The following is an 18976-nucleotide window of genomic DNA, read 5'->3' as shown; positions in this document are numbered from 1 at the left end:
CAACTGGTTCAGGACCCAACAAGAAGGGGGGCACTGCTAGACCTAATATTAACCAACAGGCCAGACCGCATATCAAATATAAGGGTTGGGGGTTACTTGGGAAATAGCGATCACAAAATAATAAGTTTTCATGTATCCTTTAAAAAGATGTGTAGTAGAGGGGTTACAAGGACACTAAACTTCAGGAGGGCAAATTTCCAACGGATGAGAGAGGATCTTGGTGCAATTAACTGGGACGATATCCTGAGACACAAAAATACACAGAGAAAATGGGAGACGTTTATTAGCATCCTGGATAGGACCTGTGCACAGTATATACCGTATGGGAATAAACATATTAGAAATAGGAGGAAACCAATATGGCTAAATAGAGCTGTAAGGGGCGCAATAAGGGACAAAAAGAAAGCATTTAGAGAATTAAAGGAAGTAGGTAGTGAGGAGGCATTAAATAAATACAGAAAATTTAATAAATTCTGTAAAAAGCAAATCAAGGCAGCAAAGATTGAGACAGAGAGACTCATTGCCAGAGAGAGTAAAAATAATCCTAAAATATTCTTTAACTACATAAATAGTAAGAAACTAAAAAATGATAGTGTTGGCCCCCTTAAAAATAGTCTGGGTGAGATGGTGGATGAGGAAAAAGCCAATATGCTAAATGACTTTTTTTCATCAGTATTTACACAAGAAAAATCCCATGGCAGACAAAATGTCTAGTGATAAAAATTCCCAATTAAATGTCACCTGCTTAACCCAGCAGGAAGTGCGGCGGCGTCTAAAAATCGCTAAAATTGACAAATCTCTGGGCCCGGATGGGATACACCCTCGAGTACTGCAGGAATTAAGTACAGTCATTGATAGACCATTATTTTTAATCTTTAAAGACTCCATAATAACAGGGTCTGTGCCACAGGACTGGCGTATAGCAAATGTGGTGCCAATATTCAAAAAGGGAACAAAAACTGAACTCGGAAACTATAGGCCAGTAAGCTTAACATCTACTGTGGGTAAAATCCTGGCGGGCATTCTAAGGGACGCTATGCTGGAGTATCTGAAGAGGAATAACCTCATGACCCAGTATCAGCACGGGTTTACTAGGGACCGTTCATGTCAGACTAATTTGATCAGTTTCTATGAAGAGGTAAGTTCCGGATTGGACCAAGGGAACCCAGTGGATGTAGTGTATATGGACTTTTCAAAAGCTTTTGATACGGTGCCACACAAAAGGTTGATACATAAAATGAGAATAATGGGGATAGGGGAAAATATGTGCAAGTGGGTTGAGAGCTGGCTCAGGGATAGGAAACAAAGGGTGGTTATTAATGGAGCACACTCGGACTGGGTAGCGGTTAGCAGTGAGGTACCACAGGGGTCAGTATTGGGCCCTCTTCTTTTTAACATATTTATTAATGACCTTGTAGGGGGCATTCAGAGTAGAATTTCAATATTTGCAGATGACACTAAACTCTGCAGGGTAATCAATACAGAAGAGGACAATTTTATATTACAGGATGATTTATGTAAACTAGAAGCTTGGGCTGATAAATGGCAAATGAGCTTTAATGGGGATAAATGTAAGGTCATGCACTTGGGTAGAAGTAATAAGATGTATAATTATGTGCTTAATTCTAAAACTCTGGGCAAAACCGTCAATGAAAAAGACCTGGGTGTATGGGTGGATGACAAACTTAAATTCAGTGGCCAGTGTCAGGCAGCTGCTACAAAGGCAAATAAAATAATGGGATGCATTAAAAGAGGCATAGATGCTCATGAGGAGAATATAATTTTACCTCTATACAAGTCACTAGTTCGACCACACTTAGAATACTGTGCACAGTTCTGGTCTCCGGTGTATAAGAAAGACATAGCTGAACTGGAGCTGGTGCAGCGAAGAGCGACCAAGGTTATTAGAGGACTGGGGGGTCTGCAATACCAAGATAGGTTATTACACTTGGGGCTATTTAGTTTGGAAAAACGAAGACTAAGGGGTGATCTTATTTTAATGTATAAATATATGAGGGGACAGTACAAAGACCTTTCTGATGATCTTTTTAATCATAGACCTGAAACGGGTTGGAGGAAAAAAGGTTTAAGCATAATAACAGACGCGGATTCTTTACTGTAAGAGCAGTGAGACTATGGAACTCTCTGCCGTGTGATGTTGTAATGAGTGATTCATTACTTAAATTTAAGAGGGGACTGGATACATTTCTGGAAAAGTATAATGTTACAGGGTATATACACTAGATTCCTTGATAGGGCGTTGATCCAGGGAACTAGTCTGATTGCCGTATGTGGAGTCGGGAAGGAATTTTTTTTCCCCAATGTGGAGCTTACTCTTTGCACATGGGTTTTTTTTGCCTTCCTCTGGATCAACATGTTAGGGCATGTTAGGTTAGGCTATGGGTTGAACTAGATGGACATATAGTCTTCCTTCAACCTTAATAACTATGTAACTATGATACCAAATATGTGTAGATTTGATTTTTTTTTATTGATTTATTTTGATTGGGGCGAAAGGGGGGTGATTTAAACTTTTATATTTTTTTTATTTTTTTCACATTTTTTTTAACTTTTTTTTTTAACTTTTGCCATGCTTCAATAGCCTCCATGGGAGGCTAGAAGCAGGCACAACTCGATCGCCTCTGCTACATAGCAGCAATCTGCTGTTCGCTGCTATGTATCAGAAATGCAGGTGTGCTGTGAGCGCCGACCACAGGGTGGCGCTCACAGCCACCGGTGATCAGTAACCATAGAGGTCTCTAGGACCTCTATGGTTACCATCCTGATGCATCGCCGACCCCCGATCATGTGACGGGGTCGGCGATGATGTCATTTCCGGCCGCCCGGCCGGAAGCGGTAGTTAAATGCCGCTGTCTGCGTTTGACAGCGGCATTTAACTAGTTAATAGGTGCGGGCAGATCGCGATTCTGCCCGCACCTATTACGGGCACATGTCAGCTGTTCAAAACAGCTGACATGTCCCGGCTTTGATGCGGGCTCACCGCGGAGCCCTGCATCAAAGCAGGGGATCTGACCTTGGACGTACTATCCCGTCCGAGGTCAGAAAGGGGTTAAGGGTAAGTTAATTGTAACATTGAGAGCTAGAATATCAAAAATAAAATCCAGACATCACGTTGTATCAATTATATAAATGTATTTGCATTTTGCAGTGAGAAATATGGGCAAAACCCTTGTTGGCAAGCACAGCAGTCAGACATTCTTTGCAGTTGATGATGAGGTTTGTGCACATGTCAGGAGGAATTTTGGTCCACTCCTCTTTGCAGATCATCTCTAAATCTTTTAAGATTTTGAGCCTGTCGCTTGGCAACTCGGAGCTTCAACTCCCTCCATAAGTTTTCTATGGGATTAAGGTCTGGAGACTTGCTAGGCCACTCCATGACCTCAATTTACTTTTTTTTTGAGCCACTCCTTTGTTGCCTTGGCTGTATGTTTTAGGTCATTGTCTTGCTGGAAGACCCAGCCACGACCCATTTTTATTTTAATGTCATGGCAGAGGAAAGGAGGTTGTCACTCAGGATTTTACGGTCCATGGTGTTAGGGGTCGAGTTCCTGCCTCTGCACAGGGGGAATCTCGGGCCATCTCCGCTGCGCTCTCCCATTCTTCTCCTGCCGCAGTGGAGCCTGCTCAGCGGAGACGTCGATCCCAGCGTCTCGCTCAGTCTGACTCTGTGCTAAGAGTTACTGCTGCATTTCCTGCTTCTGCCATTGAAGTCAGTGCTGGGCAGCGGCGAGCGGACGCTTCTGGGGCTAAGTCCTGCTTTTTACATTCTGAGCATGCCCAGAATAAGATCTCTTAGTGAAGATCGAGGGTCACATGATCAGATGCTGCAGCTAAGGTCCTTGTAGGTGATAGGACTAAATCCTGCTTTGCACTCTGAGCATGCCCAGGGCAAGATCTCTCAGTGCAGATCTGGGGTCACATGCTCAGGTACTGCAGCTCTCCATTAGTCCTTCTTTGAAAGGTGCTAAACGTGCTGCAACTATTTAAGGCTCGCATGGCCGCACGGCCATGCGCTAGTATCAATTCATATATGTGCTTTGCGCCAGTGTGGTTATGTATGAGTGTGTTCAGGGACCCGGCTGAAATAAGCCCCTAGAATACCGGCACCTCCGGTGAGGAGATTGCATGTTGCATAACCACTGACTGCTATCAGCTTGGCAGTAAGCTTGTGCTCCTGTGAGGCTAACAGGGCGCAGTGCTTCCCTTTCACAGCTACTCTGTGGAGTAACAGAGCTAGTCTATACCGCCTAACAGTGCCGCCATTTGCTAGCAGCAGGTTCCTCCTGCACGGTGGACCCCGGGCTGCGAACGCACCATTTATAATAAACATCTCTATTTTCTCGGTGCGTTCCGCTAGCCCTAACACATGGCTCCATCCATTCTCCTATTGATGTGGTGAAGTAGTCATGTGCCCTTAATAGAGAAACCCCCCACAAAACATAATGTTTCCACCGCCATGCTTCACAGGGAGGACGATGTTCTTTGGGTCATAGGCAGCATTTCTCTTCCTCCAAAAATGTCAAGTTGAGTTAATGCCAAAGAGCTCAATTTTTGTCTCATCTGACCACAGCACCTTCTCCCAATCACTCACAGAATCATCCATGTGTTCATTGGCAAACATCAGATGGGTGTGCACATGTGCCTTCTTGAGCAGGGAGACTTTGCGATCACTGCAAGATTTTAACCCCTTAGTGACAGAGTAACTTAGAGCCAATTTGGTTCTTAATGACCGGGCCAATTTTTTACAATTCTGACCACTGTCACTTTATGTGGTTATAACTCTGGAATGCTTAAATGGATCCCACTGATTCTGAGACTGTTTTTTCATGACATATTGTACTTCACGTTAGTGGTAAAATTTCTTCGATAGGACTTGCGTTTATTTATGAAAAAAACAGAAATATGGTGAAAATTTAGAAAATTTAGTAATTTTCAAATAACATTTCCCACATGTCTACTTTACATCAGTACAATTTTGGAAACAACATTTTTTTATTAGGAAGTTATAAGGGTTAAAAGTTGTCCAGCGATTTCCCATTTTTCCAACAAAATTTACAAAAACCTCACGTTTCTAGTGACTGGAGGCCAATATAACAGAAAATAGCCACAAGTGACACCATTCTAAAAACTGCACCCCTCAAGGTGCACAAAACCACATTCAAGAAGTTTATTAACCCTTCAGGTGCTTCACAAGAACTAAAGCAATGTGGACGAAAAAATGAACATTTAACTTTTTTCACAAAAACATTACTTTGGAGCCAATTTTTTTTATTTTCACAAGGGTATCAGGAGAAAATGGGCCACAAAAGTTGTTGTGCAATTTCTCCTGAGTACGCTGATACCCCATATGTGGGGAAAAGCCACTGTTTGGGTGCATGGCAGGGCTCAGAGGGGAGGGAGCACCATTGGACGTTTTGAACGCAAAGTTGGCTGGAATCAATAGTAGCGACATGTTGCGTTTGGAGACCCCCTGATGAATCTGAACAGTGGAAACCCCCCAATTCTAACTCCAACCCTAACCCCAACACACCCCTAACCCTAATCCCAACTCTAACCCTAACCCCAACACAACCCTAATCCAAACCATAGCCCTAACCACAACCCTAATTCTTACACACCCCTAACCCTAATTCCAACCCTAACTCTAGTCCTAACCCTAACTTTAGCTCAACTCACTTTAGCCCAACCCTAACCCTAGCTTTAGCCCAACTAACTTTAGCCCAACTCTAACCCTAATGGAAAAATGGAAATAAATATATATTTTTTATTTTATTATTTTTCCCTAACTAAGGGGGTGATAAAGGGGGGTTTTATTTACTTTTTTTTATTTCGATCACTGTGATAGGGTCTATCACAGTGATCAAAATGAACCAATAGAAAAAATTTCATTAACAAGCGGCGCTGTGGTTTAAGTATTTTTAACTGCCGCTGTTAAAAGGTGTATTAGCAGTTGTTAAGGGGTTAAACCTTTATGGTGTAATGTGTTACAAATGGTTTTCTTGGTGACTATGGTTCCAGCTGCCTTGAGATCATTATCAAGTTCCACCTGTGTAGTTATAGCCTGATCTGTCACTTTACTCATGATCAAGGATACCCCATGAGGTGAGATTTTGCATGGTGCCCCAGATCGATGTCGATTGACAGTCATTTTGTATTTCTTCCATTTTCTTACTATTACACCAACAGTTGTCTCCTCACCCAGCGTCATACTTATGGTTTTGTTGCCCATTCCAGCTTTGTACAGGGCTATGATCTTGTCCCTGACATCCTTACCCATCCTTATAAAGCTCTTTAGTCTTGCCAATGTTGTAGAGGTTCGAGTCTGACTGATTACCGTATATACTCGAGTATAAGCCGAAGCACCTAATTTTGCAATGAAAAACTGGAAAAACTTATTGACTTGAGTATAACCCGGGTATGCATCGTCCCTTCATCCCTATCCTGGTATGCATCGTCCCATCATCCCTATCCTAGTATGCATTGTCCCTTCATCATTATCCTGGTATGCACTGTCCCCTCATCCCTATTCTGATATGCATGGCTCCCCATCCCTGTCCTTGTATGCATGGCTCCCCGTCCTTGTATGCATGGCTCCTTATCCTCTATCCTTGTATTCATGGCTCCGCATCCCTGTCCTTGTATTCATGGCTCCGCATCCCTGTCCTTGTATTCATGGCTCCGCATCCCTGTCCTTGTATGCATGGTTCCCCATAACTGTCCTTGTATGCATGGCTCCTATAAAAAAAAAACAAAAAACAAAACCTACTTTACATTCCCTGTATGCCCTCGCTGCATCTCGTTCCGTGGCAGCAGCTCTTCCAGCCGAGCGATCACGTGTCTCGGCTCATTAAGGTAATTCACTCCATACCTATGGGATTGGAGAGAGGTGAATATTCCTTACCTTAACCCCTTAAGCCCCAAGGGTGGTTTGCATGTTAATGACCGGGCCAATTTTTACAATTCTGACCACTGTCCCTTTATGAGGTTATAACTCTGGAACGCTTCCACAGATCCTGATGATTCTGACATTGTTTTCTCGAGACATATTGTACTTCATGGTACTGGTAAAATTTCTTTGATATTACCTGCGTTTATTTGTGAAAAAAATGGAAATTTGGAGAAAATTTAGAAAATTTCGCAATTTTCCAACTTTGAATTTTTATGCCCTTAAATTACAGAGATATGTCACACAAAGTACTTAATAAGTAACATTTCCCACTTTTGTCCTGAGTACGCCGATACACCATATGTGGGGGTAAACCACTGTTTGGGCAAATGGCAGAGCTCGGAAGGGAAGGAGCGCCGTTTGACTTTTCAATGCAAAATTGACAGGAATTGAGATGGGACGCCATGTTGCGTTTGGAGAGCCCCTGATGTGCCTAAACATTGAAATCCCCACAAGTGACACCATTTTAAAAAGTAGACCCCCTAAGGAACTTATCTAGATGTGTGGTGAGCACTTTGACCCACCAAGTGCTTCACTGAAGTTTATAATGCAGAGCTGTAAAAATAAAAAATCATATTTTTTCACAAAAATGATCTTTTCGCCCCCAATTTTCTATTTTTCCAAGGGTAACAGGAGAAATTGGACCACAAAAGTTGTTGTCCAATTTGTGCTGAGTACGCTGGTACCCCACATGTTGGGGTAAACCCCTGTTTGGGCGCACGGGAGAGCACTGTTTTACTTTTTCAACGCAGAATTGGCTGGAATTGAGATCGGACGCCATGTCGCGTTTGGAGAGCCCCTGATGTGCCTAAACAGTGGAAACCCCCAATTCTAACTGAAACCCTAATCCAAACACAACCCTAACCCTAGCCCTAACCCTAGCCCTAACCCTAGCCCTAATCCTAACCCTAATGGAAAAATGGAAATAAATACATTTTTTTAATTTTATTATTTTTCCTTAACTAAGGAGGTGATGAAGGAGGGTTTGATTTACTATTTATAGCGGGTTTTTTAGCAGATTTTTATGATTGGCAGCCGACACAGACTAAAAGACACTTTTTATTGCAAAAAAAAGTTTTTGCGTCTCCACATTTTGAGAGCTATAATTTTTCCATATTTTGGTCCACAGAGTCATGTGAGGTCTTGTTTTTTGCGGGACGAGTTGACGTTTTTATTGGTAACATTTTCAGACACGTGACATTTTTTGATTGCTTTTTATTCCGATTTTTGTGAGGCGGAATGACCAAAAACCAGCTATTCATGAATTTCTTTTTGGGGGAGGTGTTTATACCGTTCTACGTTTTGTAAAATTGATAAAGCAGTTTTATTGTTCGGGTCAGTACGATTACAGCGACACCTCATTTATATCTTTTGTTATGTTTTGGCGCTTTTATACGATAAAAACTATTTTATAGAAAAAATAATTATTTTGCATCGCTTTATTCTGAGGACTATAACTTTTTTATTTTTTTGCTGATGATGCTGTATAGTGGCTCGTTTTTTTGCGGGACAAGATAACGTTTTCAGCGGTACCATTGTTATTTATATCCGTCTTTTGATCACGTGTTATTCCACTTTTTGTTCGGCGGTATGGTAATAAAGCGTTGTTTTTTGCCTCTTTTTTTTTTTACCGCGTTCACTGAAGGGGTTAACTAGCAGGACAGTTTTATAGGTGGGGTCATTACGCACGCGGTGATACTAAATATGTGTACTTTTATTGTTTTTTTTTATTATTTAGATAAAGAAATGTATTTATGGGAACAATATATTTTTTTTTCTTTATTTAGGAATTTTTTTTTTTTTACACATGTGAATATTTTTTTTTTTACTTTATAACATTGCTCCAGGGGGGAACATCATGTTATAGGGTCAGATCGCTGATCTGACACTTTCCAGTGCACTGTGTCAGATCAGCGATCTGACTTGCAGGGCTGCAGGCTTACCAGTGCTTGCTCTGAGCAGGGGCTGGAAAGCCACCTCCCTGCAGGACGCGGATGTAGCCCCGCGGCCATTTTGGATCCGGAGCCTGCAGGAAGGAGATGCTTGGTACAAGGTGAGCACATCACCTTGTACCGAGGGTCTCAGGGAAGCATGCAGGGAGCCCCCTCCCTGCGCGATGCTTCCTTGTACCGCCGGATCACTGCAATCATATTTGATCGCCGTGTTCCGGGGGTTAATGTGCCAGGGGTGGTCCGTGACCACTCCTGGCACATAGTGCCGGATGTCAGCTGTGATAGTTATCTGACACACGGCCTCGATCGGCTGCGCTCCCCCCGTGAGCGCGGCCGATCGCATATGACGTACTATCCCGTCACTGGGAATTAAGTCCCAGGTCACCTCGATGGGATAGTACGTCATATGGGATTAAGGAGTTAATGAGCAGGGGACACGTGATCGCTCAACCAGAAGAGCTGCTGGCATGGAACGAGATGCAACGAGGGCGTGCAGGGAAGGTAAGTAGGATGTGTGCTGGAAGCCGGCGGCTGCCGCTTTAACTGTGAGCGCTATAAGAGAAGTGAATATTCTTTTCTCTTTAGCAGTGGCCACAGGCTTTAGCCACAGCCGCTAGCTCCTGCCTCTGTCTCCCGCTGCTCCCCCTCCCCCGATGTCTTTCTGGGACAATGACTTATGTGTAAGCCATGGGGGGGCGTTTTCAGCACAAAAAAATGCTGAAAAACTCGGCTTATACACAAAAATATATGGTAATTGAGTCTGTAGACAGAAGTCTTTTTATAAAGGTGACTATGTAAGACAGCTGTTTTTAATGCAGGCAATGAGTTGATTAGGAGTGTCTAACTGGTCTGTAGGAGCCAGAACTCTTAATGTTTGGTAGGGAATCATAAGCTCATTTCTCACTGCAAAATGCTAATAAATTTATATCATTTATACAATGAGATTTTCTGGATTTTATTTTTGATATTATATCTTTCAATGTTAAAATTAACCTACCCTTAAAATTATAGACTGTTCATGTCTTTGTCAGTGGGCAAACTTACAAAATCAGCAAGGGATCAAATACTTACAGTATTTCCCCCACTGTATGTAGTGCTGTGTACAGAATAATCGGTGGAGAGACACAATATGGCTCTTATGTAGCTATTATCCCTGCCGCTTTGTCCAGTACACAAAAATCAAACTGACCACGAAGGAGGTGGCATTCTTCATTGTCATTGACCCTACTAATGTGCCACCTTTCTGCAGTACCATGGTCTGTCTATGAGTCCATACTCTGCTCTACGAATATAACCTGGATCAGCTTAGTGCTTTTACCCCCTTGTTTCACTGATCAGTTGAGGGAGGTCTCATGGCCAAAACCCCCACAAAGAAAGCTTCTGACATGTGGTGAATATCAGATGTGAGACGTTTTTTGAAAGTTTAGAGAGGCTTTATGTAATTGTAAAACATGGCATGTAGAGTTGTCTATTTATTGTCACGTTTGGTTTGAGAATAATAATTAGGATTATCAGAGGCATTTTGACACCTATACACTTGAGAATTGATCACCCAGTATGAGAAGAAACATATTTCTGTTTTGATGACCATAGATTCTATAATTCTTACTGATGTTGACTATAAGGCAAACAGGTCTGAGTTATTTTAGTTGTATTTTTTTCATTGTGAATATCTGGCATTCCATCTATTAACTCTGTGTTTTCCTGCCGAGATCATTGTTCACAATACTAAACCCATGAATGCCAGCTATTCGCAGCTCTGAAGGACATGGAGGATGCATATTTTTGTACTAGTTGTGAGAGCTTCTATACAGTAAGAGGAACATGTAAACCATTGTGTAGTTTGAAGCATCTGACTTTTGGGCTTTTGTGTATTGTTGGCTGGGATAGGCACTTCTTTTTCATGGTTCATGTCAAATACATTTAGCTGTGTGGTTTCAATAAACACACCTGCATATTAATATGTTAGTTCTATATAATTATTGAAGCATGATTCACTTTTGGACATTCATCATAAACAATGGCTTGTTTTTATAGGCAACTCCATCTGTGCTTTGTTGTGTGAGATAGGAAGTCTAGAATGCCTTTTGTAATGTTCAACCCCAGTGAACTATATTATACGCAAATGTCAGCACTCGCCACGGGAAAACTAAATACAGATTTTGCTGTTATTTTTCTTGCTGTTTATTAAATACAGCCATAAAATACCATCAAATGGTTAAATTAAAGGAGTTTTCCAGCAACTGACCTTTCAGAAATGGCATGCCATAAAAGTTAAGTCTGTCGGAATTTAACACTTGATACACCCAGATATCAAGAGAACTAACCGGTTCCTATCTGATCTTTGTACAATGTTTAAATAATAGTAGCCATCATGCATGGTTGAACTGGGGCCTTAAAAGGAAAATCAGGTCCTTGTGTCAGTCCCCTAGATCCTAATAGTAAATGTGCCCTCAAACAAGAGCAGGAGTATGCATAGAACCAGGGATCACCACAATGTTTATAAATGGAAAAAGATCTTTATTCACAGGACAACGTGTACAAAAACATTTAAAAACATCTAAAAACAAAGATACAGCAATGATGGGTCCACCAAAATAACAATATAGATGTTGACAAAAACATGCCACCCACACAGCAAGTACACATAATCACTCAGTATATAATATAAAGTGCAACTGATACCGACCGCACACACAAAACCCGTGTGCACATCCTAGAAATGTAGGTATTGCAAATCACTGGGCAAATAAATGATTACTCATCGGCCACAAACGGCCAAGGTACCCTACAACACCTCAAACTAGTGGGGATCTAGATCCAGAGGGGTTTACTGTTATAAGATGACCAATGCATGATAGTTACCCCACTACGTCCGCCTTAGTGGTCCACAAACAGATCCTGCCCAGTCCTCCTGCCAATACCGCTATAGACAGTCTTAAGCCAGCAGGCCTATAATGTCGGATCAGTCAAGCTGTGTGGGTACCAAGACCCACGCGTATCGACGCTCAGGGAGTCTTCCTCAAGGTCAGTGTGGCCCTGAGCGTCGATACGCGTGGGTCTTGGTACCCACACAGCTTGACTGATCCGACATTATAGGCCTGCTGGCTTAAGACTGTCTATAGCGGTATTGGCAGGAGGACTGGGCAGGATCTGTTTGTGGACCACTGAGGCGGACGTAGTGGGGTAACTATCATGGTCATCTTATAACAGTAAACCCCTCTGGATCTAGATCCCCACTAGTTTGAGGTGCTTGTAGGGTACCTTGGCAGTTTGTGGCCGATGAGTAATCATTTATTTGCCCAGTGATTTGCAATACCTACATTTCTAGGATGTGCACACAGGTTTTGTGTGTGCGGTCGGTATCAGTTGCACTTTATATTATATACTGAGTGATTATGTGTACTTGCTGTGTGGGTGGCATGTTTTTGTCAACATCTATATTGTTATTTTGGTGGACCCATCATTGCTGTATCTTTGTTTTTAGATGTTTTTAAATGTTTTTGTACACGTTGTCCTGTGAATAAAGATCTTTTTCCATTTATAAACATTGTGGTGATCCCTGGTTCTATGCATACTCCTGCTCTTGTTTGTTGCTACTGTTTATTGGTATGCATGTGGTGATCCCACTTCTTTGGAATATTTTGATGGTGCCCGCTCAAACCTTTGTGTTTACATAGTAAATGTGCCCTCATAACCAATGAGGCTTACTTGACTGTGTTCTGTAGAAAGATCTATGGAACTTTGATTTTTTTTTTCCAAATATCATTAATAGCTAAAAAGGGGCAATTCTGCTATTTTCTTACATTTACATTAAAAATCATCTCTATTCTCAAGAGTGGAGAGACTTTTTAATTTTATTTTGTTGTGCTCATTCCCTAGGTCGCTGGCTACTGCAGCAGCCTATCGGTGGTAGCCATACTCCTAGGCAAGGACCATGGCTTTTACAAACTTTTTCCTTTAGAGCTTGTAAGCGCTGATCCAGTGATCTGGCCAGGTTCAGTGCCCCCGTACTCCTCCAGTTCTGCAAACGCAATGTTGCCTGTGATTGCAGCATCGGAGAGAGCAGCTATGATGCTGGTCCGGACTGTCAATCAGGAGCACACTGCCCCCCGCCAAGCAAGAAGCTGGGAGGCAGAGAAGCCGTGCTCTCCTAAACAATGAGACAACCCTTTTGAGTGTCCAAAGAATACATGACAAAACTAGAAAATTGCATTATCTCTTTATTCATTCATGCCATGTATTTATTTTCTTTATTTTTAGAGTAAGGGCATGGTTCAGTGTGAAGAATCACAGTTCCTTTAAGCACAAAAGTATCCTGTTAAGAGAATGCCGAGCAACCTTTTGAAACTGAGTTCTTCAAGCATGGAGTTAGACTTCCATAACCGCAGTGACTTTGAGAGAAGTGGGAGTTTTGATAGCCAAAGCAGCCAACGTTCAAGGTCTAGATGCTCCAACTTTGTAAGTACTGTACATTACATTAAATAAATCTTCAATAAAAATGACTCGTGACTATGGGTGATACCTGCCAATTGATACGTACACATTACTTATGCATTGTGTACTTTATACCTACAACCAGAGGGCTTGTTTATTCACATGATTACTCTGTACTATGGTTATACCCATCATTTATTATATGACTGATTACACGTGGTCTGTATGATAGCTCTTATTATGGAGAATCTCATTATTATTACCTATTATATGCATATTTGCACTTATCCTTTAGATGTTATCTGTTATATAGATTAAGTTGATCATCTATTGAGTTTTGTTGTTGTTCTTACCATGTGCACTTACTACCTTTCATGTGAAACATTGACTTAATCATGTACTCACCTAATGGTCTTCATTTCAGTATGAACTTTTTTTATTGACTTATTATTTGTGTAATTAATATGAAAATAAAGTTTTAAACTTTGGTTAACTAATGGTGGTAGTCATCAACAGCAGTCAAAACGAGTGATTTGACCATACTTCCGGCATTTTCCACTTGGAAGACTCTCCATACTTACAATACAAGTCATTGAGAATGCTAAAAAGACATCCACAAAACTCATTGCTTAAAGGCAACGTATAACCATGAAAATCCATTCCAATCTGCAGGCAGTGTGTTATAAAGCAGATCAAAATGCCAGCAGTTTACAAACTGCTTCACAAAACATAGGAAAAACGCACAGTATCCTTCAGTATAACACTGGCATTTATTGAAGCAGTTTCCACCTAAAATGTTGTTGGCTTAGGCTCCTTGGAAAAGATGTGATTTGTACATACCCTAAAGAGAAAGAAGTAAGAGATCTTTATGGCTTTCAGTTGGTCAAGTGAAAGTGTTCATTTCCTGATTTTTTTTTTTTTTATGATTTCCAATAAAAGCTATTGACTATTTAGAGAGCGGACCATCTACTCTCTTGCAGTTGGTCTGTATCTACAAATGCTCATAGTGTCCTTATGTCATTAGTTATTTTACTATTAGCACTTTTAGATTTCAGTTTTGTTTTATTTTTTCATTTAGAATGGTATTATTTTCAGCATTACAGCATGTATTGCCTTAGTACTCATTGCTGATTTTTCTAAATCATGATATAATAATCATTCAAAACTTGCAATAGTATAAAACTAATAATGATTTAGGAGCCACATAATTATGTAATGAAGCACCTGCAATGCCATATTAATTACAGGGCTATGTATAGCAGGATATGACGGCAGATGTTTCCTTGGCTACAAAGAGGCAGGAATGTTACATAGTAGTAAAGCAGTATTTATCACATAAGTATCAGTCCTCCAGGCTACATGTCTCCTGCATCCTATAGGCTGGTTAGGCGGCATATGCGCATTGTCACTGTGGTCATGAGGTTTCATGTTTCCATGGCACATATGATAGCTGTCATTGGGGGGCAATCACTTTTTCACACAAGGCCCTGTAGGTTTGGATTTCTTTTGCCCTTAATAATAAAGACCTTCATTTAAATACTGTATGTATGTATATATATATATATATATATATATATATATATATATATATATATATATATATATATATATATATTACCAAAAGTTTGGACACACCTTCTCATTTAAAGATTTCTTTGTATTTTCATGACTATGAAAATTGTACATTCACACTGAAGGCATCTAAACTATGAATTAACACATGGAGTTATATACTTAACAAAGAAGTGTGAAAAACTGAAATTATGTCTTATATTCTAGGTTCTTCAAAGTAGCCACCTTTTGCTTTGATGACTGCTTTGCACACTCTTGGCATTCTCTTGATGAGCTTCAAGAGGTAGTCACCGTAAATGGTTTTCACTTCACAGGTGTGCCCTGTCAGGTTTAATAAGTGGGATTTCTTGCCTTATAAATAGTGTTGGGACCATCAGTTGTGTTGTGCAGAAGTCTGGTGGATACACAGCTGATAGTCCTACTGAATAGACTGTTAGAATTTGTATTATGGCAAGAAAAAAGCAGCTAAGTAAAGAAAAATGAGTGGCCATCATTACTAAGAAATGAAGGACAGTCAGTCTGAAAAATTGGGAAAACTTTGAAAGTGTCCCCAAGTGCAGTGGCAAAAACCATCAAGCGCTACAAAGAAACTGGCTCACATGAGGACCGCCCCAGAAAAGGAAGACCAAGAGTCACCTCTGCTTCTGAGCATAAGTTTATCCGAGTCACGAGCCTCAGAAATCGCAGGTTAACAGCAGCTCAGATTGGAGACCAGGTCAATGCCACACAGAGTTCTAGAAGCAGACACCTCTCTACAACAACTGTTAAGAGGAGACTTGCTTGGGCTAAAGAACGCAAGGAATAGACATTAGACCAGTGGAAATCTGAGCTTTGGTCTGATGAGACCAAATTTGAGATCTTTGGTTTCAACCACCGTGTCTTTGTGTGACACAGAAAAGGTGAGCGGATGGACTCTACAGGCCTGGTTCCCACCGTGAAGCATGGAGGAGGCGGTGTGATGGTGTGGGGGTGCTTTGCTGGTGACACTGTTGGGGATTTATTCAAAATTGAAGGCATACTGAAACAGCATGGATACCACAGCATCTTGCAGCGGCATGCTATTCCATCCAGTTCACGTTTAGTTGGACCATCATTTATTTTTCAACAGGACAATGACCCCAAACACACCTCCAGGCTGTGTAAGGGCTATTTGACCAAGAAGGAGAGTGATGGGGTGCTACGCCAAATGACTTGGCCTCCACAGTCACCAGACCTGAACCCAAACGAGATGGTTTGGGGTGAGCTCGACCTCAGAGTGAAGGCAAAAGGGCCAACAAGTGCTAAGCATCTCTGGGAACTCCTTCAAGATTGTTGGAAGACCATTTCTGGTGACTACCTCTTGAAGCTCATCAAGAGAATACCAAGAGTGTGCAAAGCAGTCATCAAAGCAAAAGGTGGCTACTTTGAAGAACCTAGAATATAAGACATATTTTCAGTTGTTTCACACTTTTTTGTTAAGTGTATAATTCCACATATGTTAATTTATAGTTTTGATGCCTTCAGTGTGAATTTACAATTTCATAGTCATGAAAATACAGAAAAATCTTTAAATAAGGTGTGTCCAAACTTTTGGTCTGTACTGTGTGTATATATATATATATATGTATATGTGGAGCAGCCAATACTTGCTACGATTGAAAAGTTGTGTTGTGGAAGACGGTCTTGCCACAGTTCATACATCAGATAAAGACCAAGCACAGCAATGAGTCACGAGGTAGTTATACTACATCAGTAATGTCTCTCTCCATGCACGTTTTTCAAACCAGGCTTGGGGAATCAAGATGAGCTGTTCAAATTATTTTGAAGACACACTCAAAATAGGCAAAGGTGAGAACGTTAGATGCATTGGTCAGCCAAGGGAACTTAGTGAAGCAGATGAAAGACGCATCATGCTTACTTCCATTAGAAAGCAAAAAATGTCCAGCAGTGCCATCGGCCCAGAACTGGCAGCAACCAGTGAGACCCAGCTACACTCATCTGCGGGGGAGGGGGGGGGAGTCCAGAGAAATCATTAGGCCCCAGAGCACAAGTCTTCTGAATAGCCCCCCTCCTCCATCTCAAAAATAAGATCCAATAATAATAAAATAATCAACGGGTGCTCTTAATTTCAAGCATGCATGCGTTAGTTATAGGCCAAAGATTATCCAAGAAAGAGATTGCCCTGAAATGGACAATTTAGATTTTTATTTCTAATTAGAGTAGTCATATGCTTGTAAGTATATGCTACGCATACTCCCGGCCACATTCTGACTAGACTGTGTCCAGCTGCGCTCAATTCACTTGAATTGAGCCAGGCAACACTCATCTAGATGGCTTGTGATGGCATGTATTCCAATCGCATACTTGTGGTTATGTGCCCACCCACTCCCGGAGAATCCTCACAGCACGCAGTGCACACGATGTGAGAATTCACAAGTCTGCAACTCCATAGAGTGACTGCAGACTTGTAGCTAAAGACTGAACAATCCCTTTAATTTCAGAGTGCTGTACACTTGAACAGGGTTGACAGGCATATTGTAAATAGCTGGATGCACATTTTACACATTAACGCCCCTTTAATAGTTGGGTGCACATGAGCATCGTCCCCCTTGTGAATAGCTGGATGCACTTTTTGCACATTATCCCCTTCAAGCTTTTTACAGAGGTGTGTATACCAGGGGGGTGGTAAATATCTGAATGCACAGTTTGTGCATTACTGGGGGGAGGGGATTTAAATATCTGGATGCACAGTTTGTACGTTACTGTGGGGGGGGGGATAAATATCTGGATGCAACGTTTGCATATTATAAGATTATAAGAGGGAGGATAATGTGCACAACTTGCATCCAGATATTTATCCCCCCCTCCCTCTGTAATGTGCAATCTGTGCATCCAGAATAGTTATCCCCTTTCCCAAGTAGCTGGATGCATTTTTATTTTTATTTGCACACAAAAAAAGTAGGGAGGTGGCAAGGGGACACCGTAAAATTAAGTTAATTTTAGTACTACTGTCGGGCCCGATAAAAATTAAATGAGAAAATAACTTGCAGTAAGCAAACATATAAATAACAATAGTACATGTAAATAACATAGGACACTTAGTAGACACTATTTTGATCAAAAGAGCATAAAAGCCATCCCACCGCGACAAGGTGTACATAATCAGTATGCTACGTAACTCTTGTAGTTCACCTCACTGTGTCAGCTGACCTATTGCTTTTTATTTATTTGCTTGCTGCAGGTTATTTGTTCTTTTTTTTTTAACTAGGTTAAAAGATTATTATTTATTTTTAGAGCACCATTGATTCCATGGTGCTGTCAAGAGAAGGGATTACATATAAAATACAAATGTAAAATATGGTGAACAAACGAACCGTGACAGAAAGGTACAGAGGGGAGAGAGCCTTGCACCTTTGGGCTTCCATTCTACAGATATAAAGTGCTGTGCAAATTTATGTGTATATATCTATGGATATATATATACAGTATATACTCATGTATAAGCCGAGATTTTCAGCACATTTTTTGTACTGAAAACACCCCCCTTGGCTTATACGCGAGTTATGGCCCAGAAAGCCAGCGGGGGAGGGGACCGGCGAAGTCAGTGGCAGGAGCCGGCAGCTGTGACATCATACTCACCCTCCTCACTCCGTCGCTGAACGTTCCTGCATCTCCGTTGTCCCGCTGCGTCAGCACTTCCTGTGCTGAGCGGTCACGTGGTATCGCTCATTAAGGTAATGAATATGCACGCGTCTCCACTCCCATAGGCGTGGCGTCCATATTCATCACCTTAATGAGCGGTACCACGTGACCGCTCAGTACAGGAATAGCTGCCACACTGGGACAACAGAGATGCAGGGATGTGCAGCGACCACGCGAGGAGGGTTGGTATGACGGGGGTGGGAGCCGAGCCATGCATACAAGATGGGATGGGGGGGTGCCGAGTATACAAGGTTGGGACGGGGGAGCCGAGCCATGCATACAAGATGGGGCGGGGGGAGCCAAGCCATGCATACAAGATGGGACGAGGGAGCCAAGCATACAAGGTTGTGATGGGGGAGCCGAGCCA

At 41.6% G+C, this 18976-nt stretch overlaps 1 protein-coding gene across 1 annotated transcript in view; it reads left to right on the top strand.

The window, feature by feature from the left end:
* Positions 1-18976, top strand: part of PROSER2 (proline and serine rich 2) — a 42179-nt gene that overhangs the window by 14336 nt on the left and 8867 nt on the right. The window contains exon 2 of the mRNA XM_069765222.1: positions 13183-13380. Coding sequence (XP_069621323.1) covers positions 13249-13380 — 132 coding nt within the window. The 5' untranslated portion in view covers positions 13183-13248. The remainder of the gene's footprint in view (positions 1-13182; positions 13381-18976) is intronic.

This window comes from Ranitomeya imitator, chromosome 4, assembly GCF_032444005.1.
Source record: "Ranitomeya imitator isolate aRanImi1 chromosome 4, aRanImi1.pri, whole genome shotgun sequence".
Lineage (NCBI taxonomy): Eukaryota > Metazoa > Chordata > Amphibia > Anura > Dendrobatidae > Ranitomeya > Ranitomeya imitator.
The sequence above is the reverse complement of the archived record's forward strand: the minus strand, read 5'-3'. Positions and strand labels throughout refer to the sequence as shown.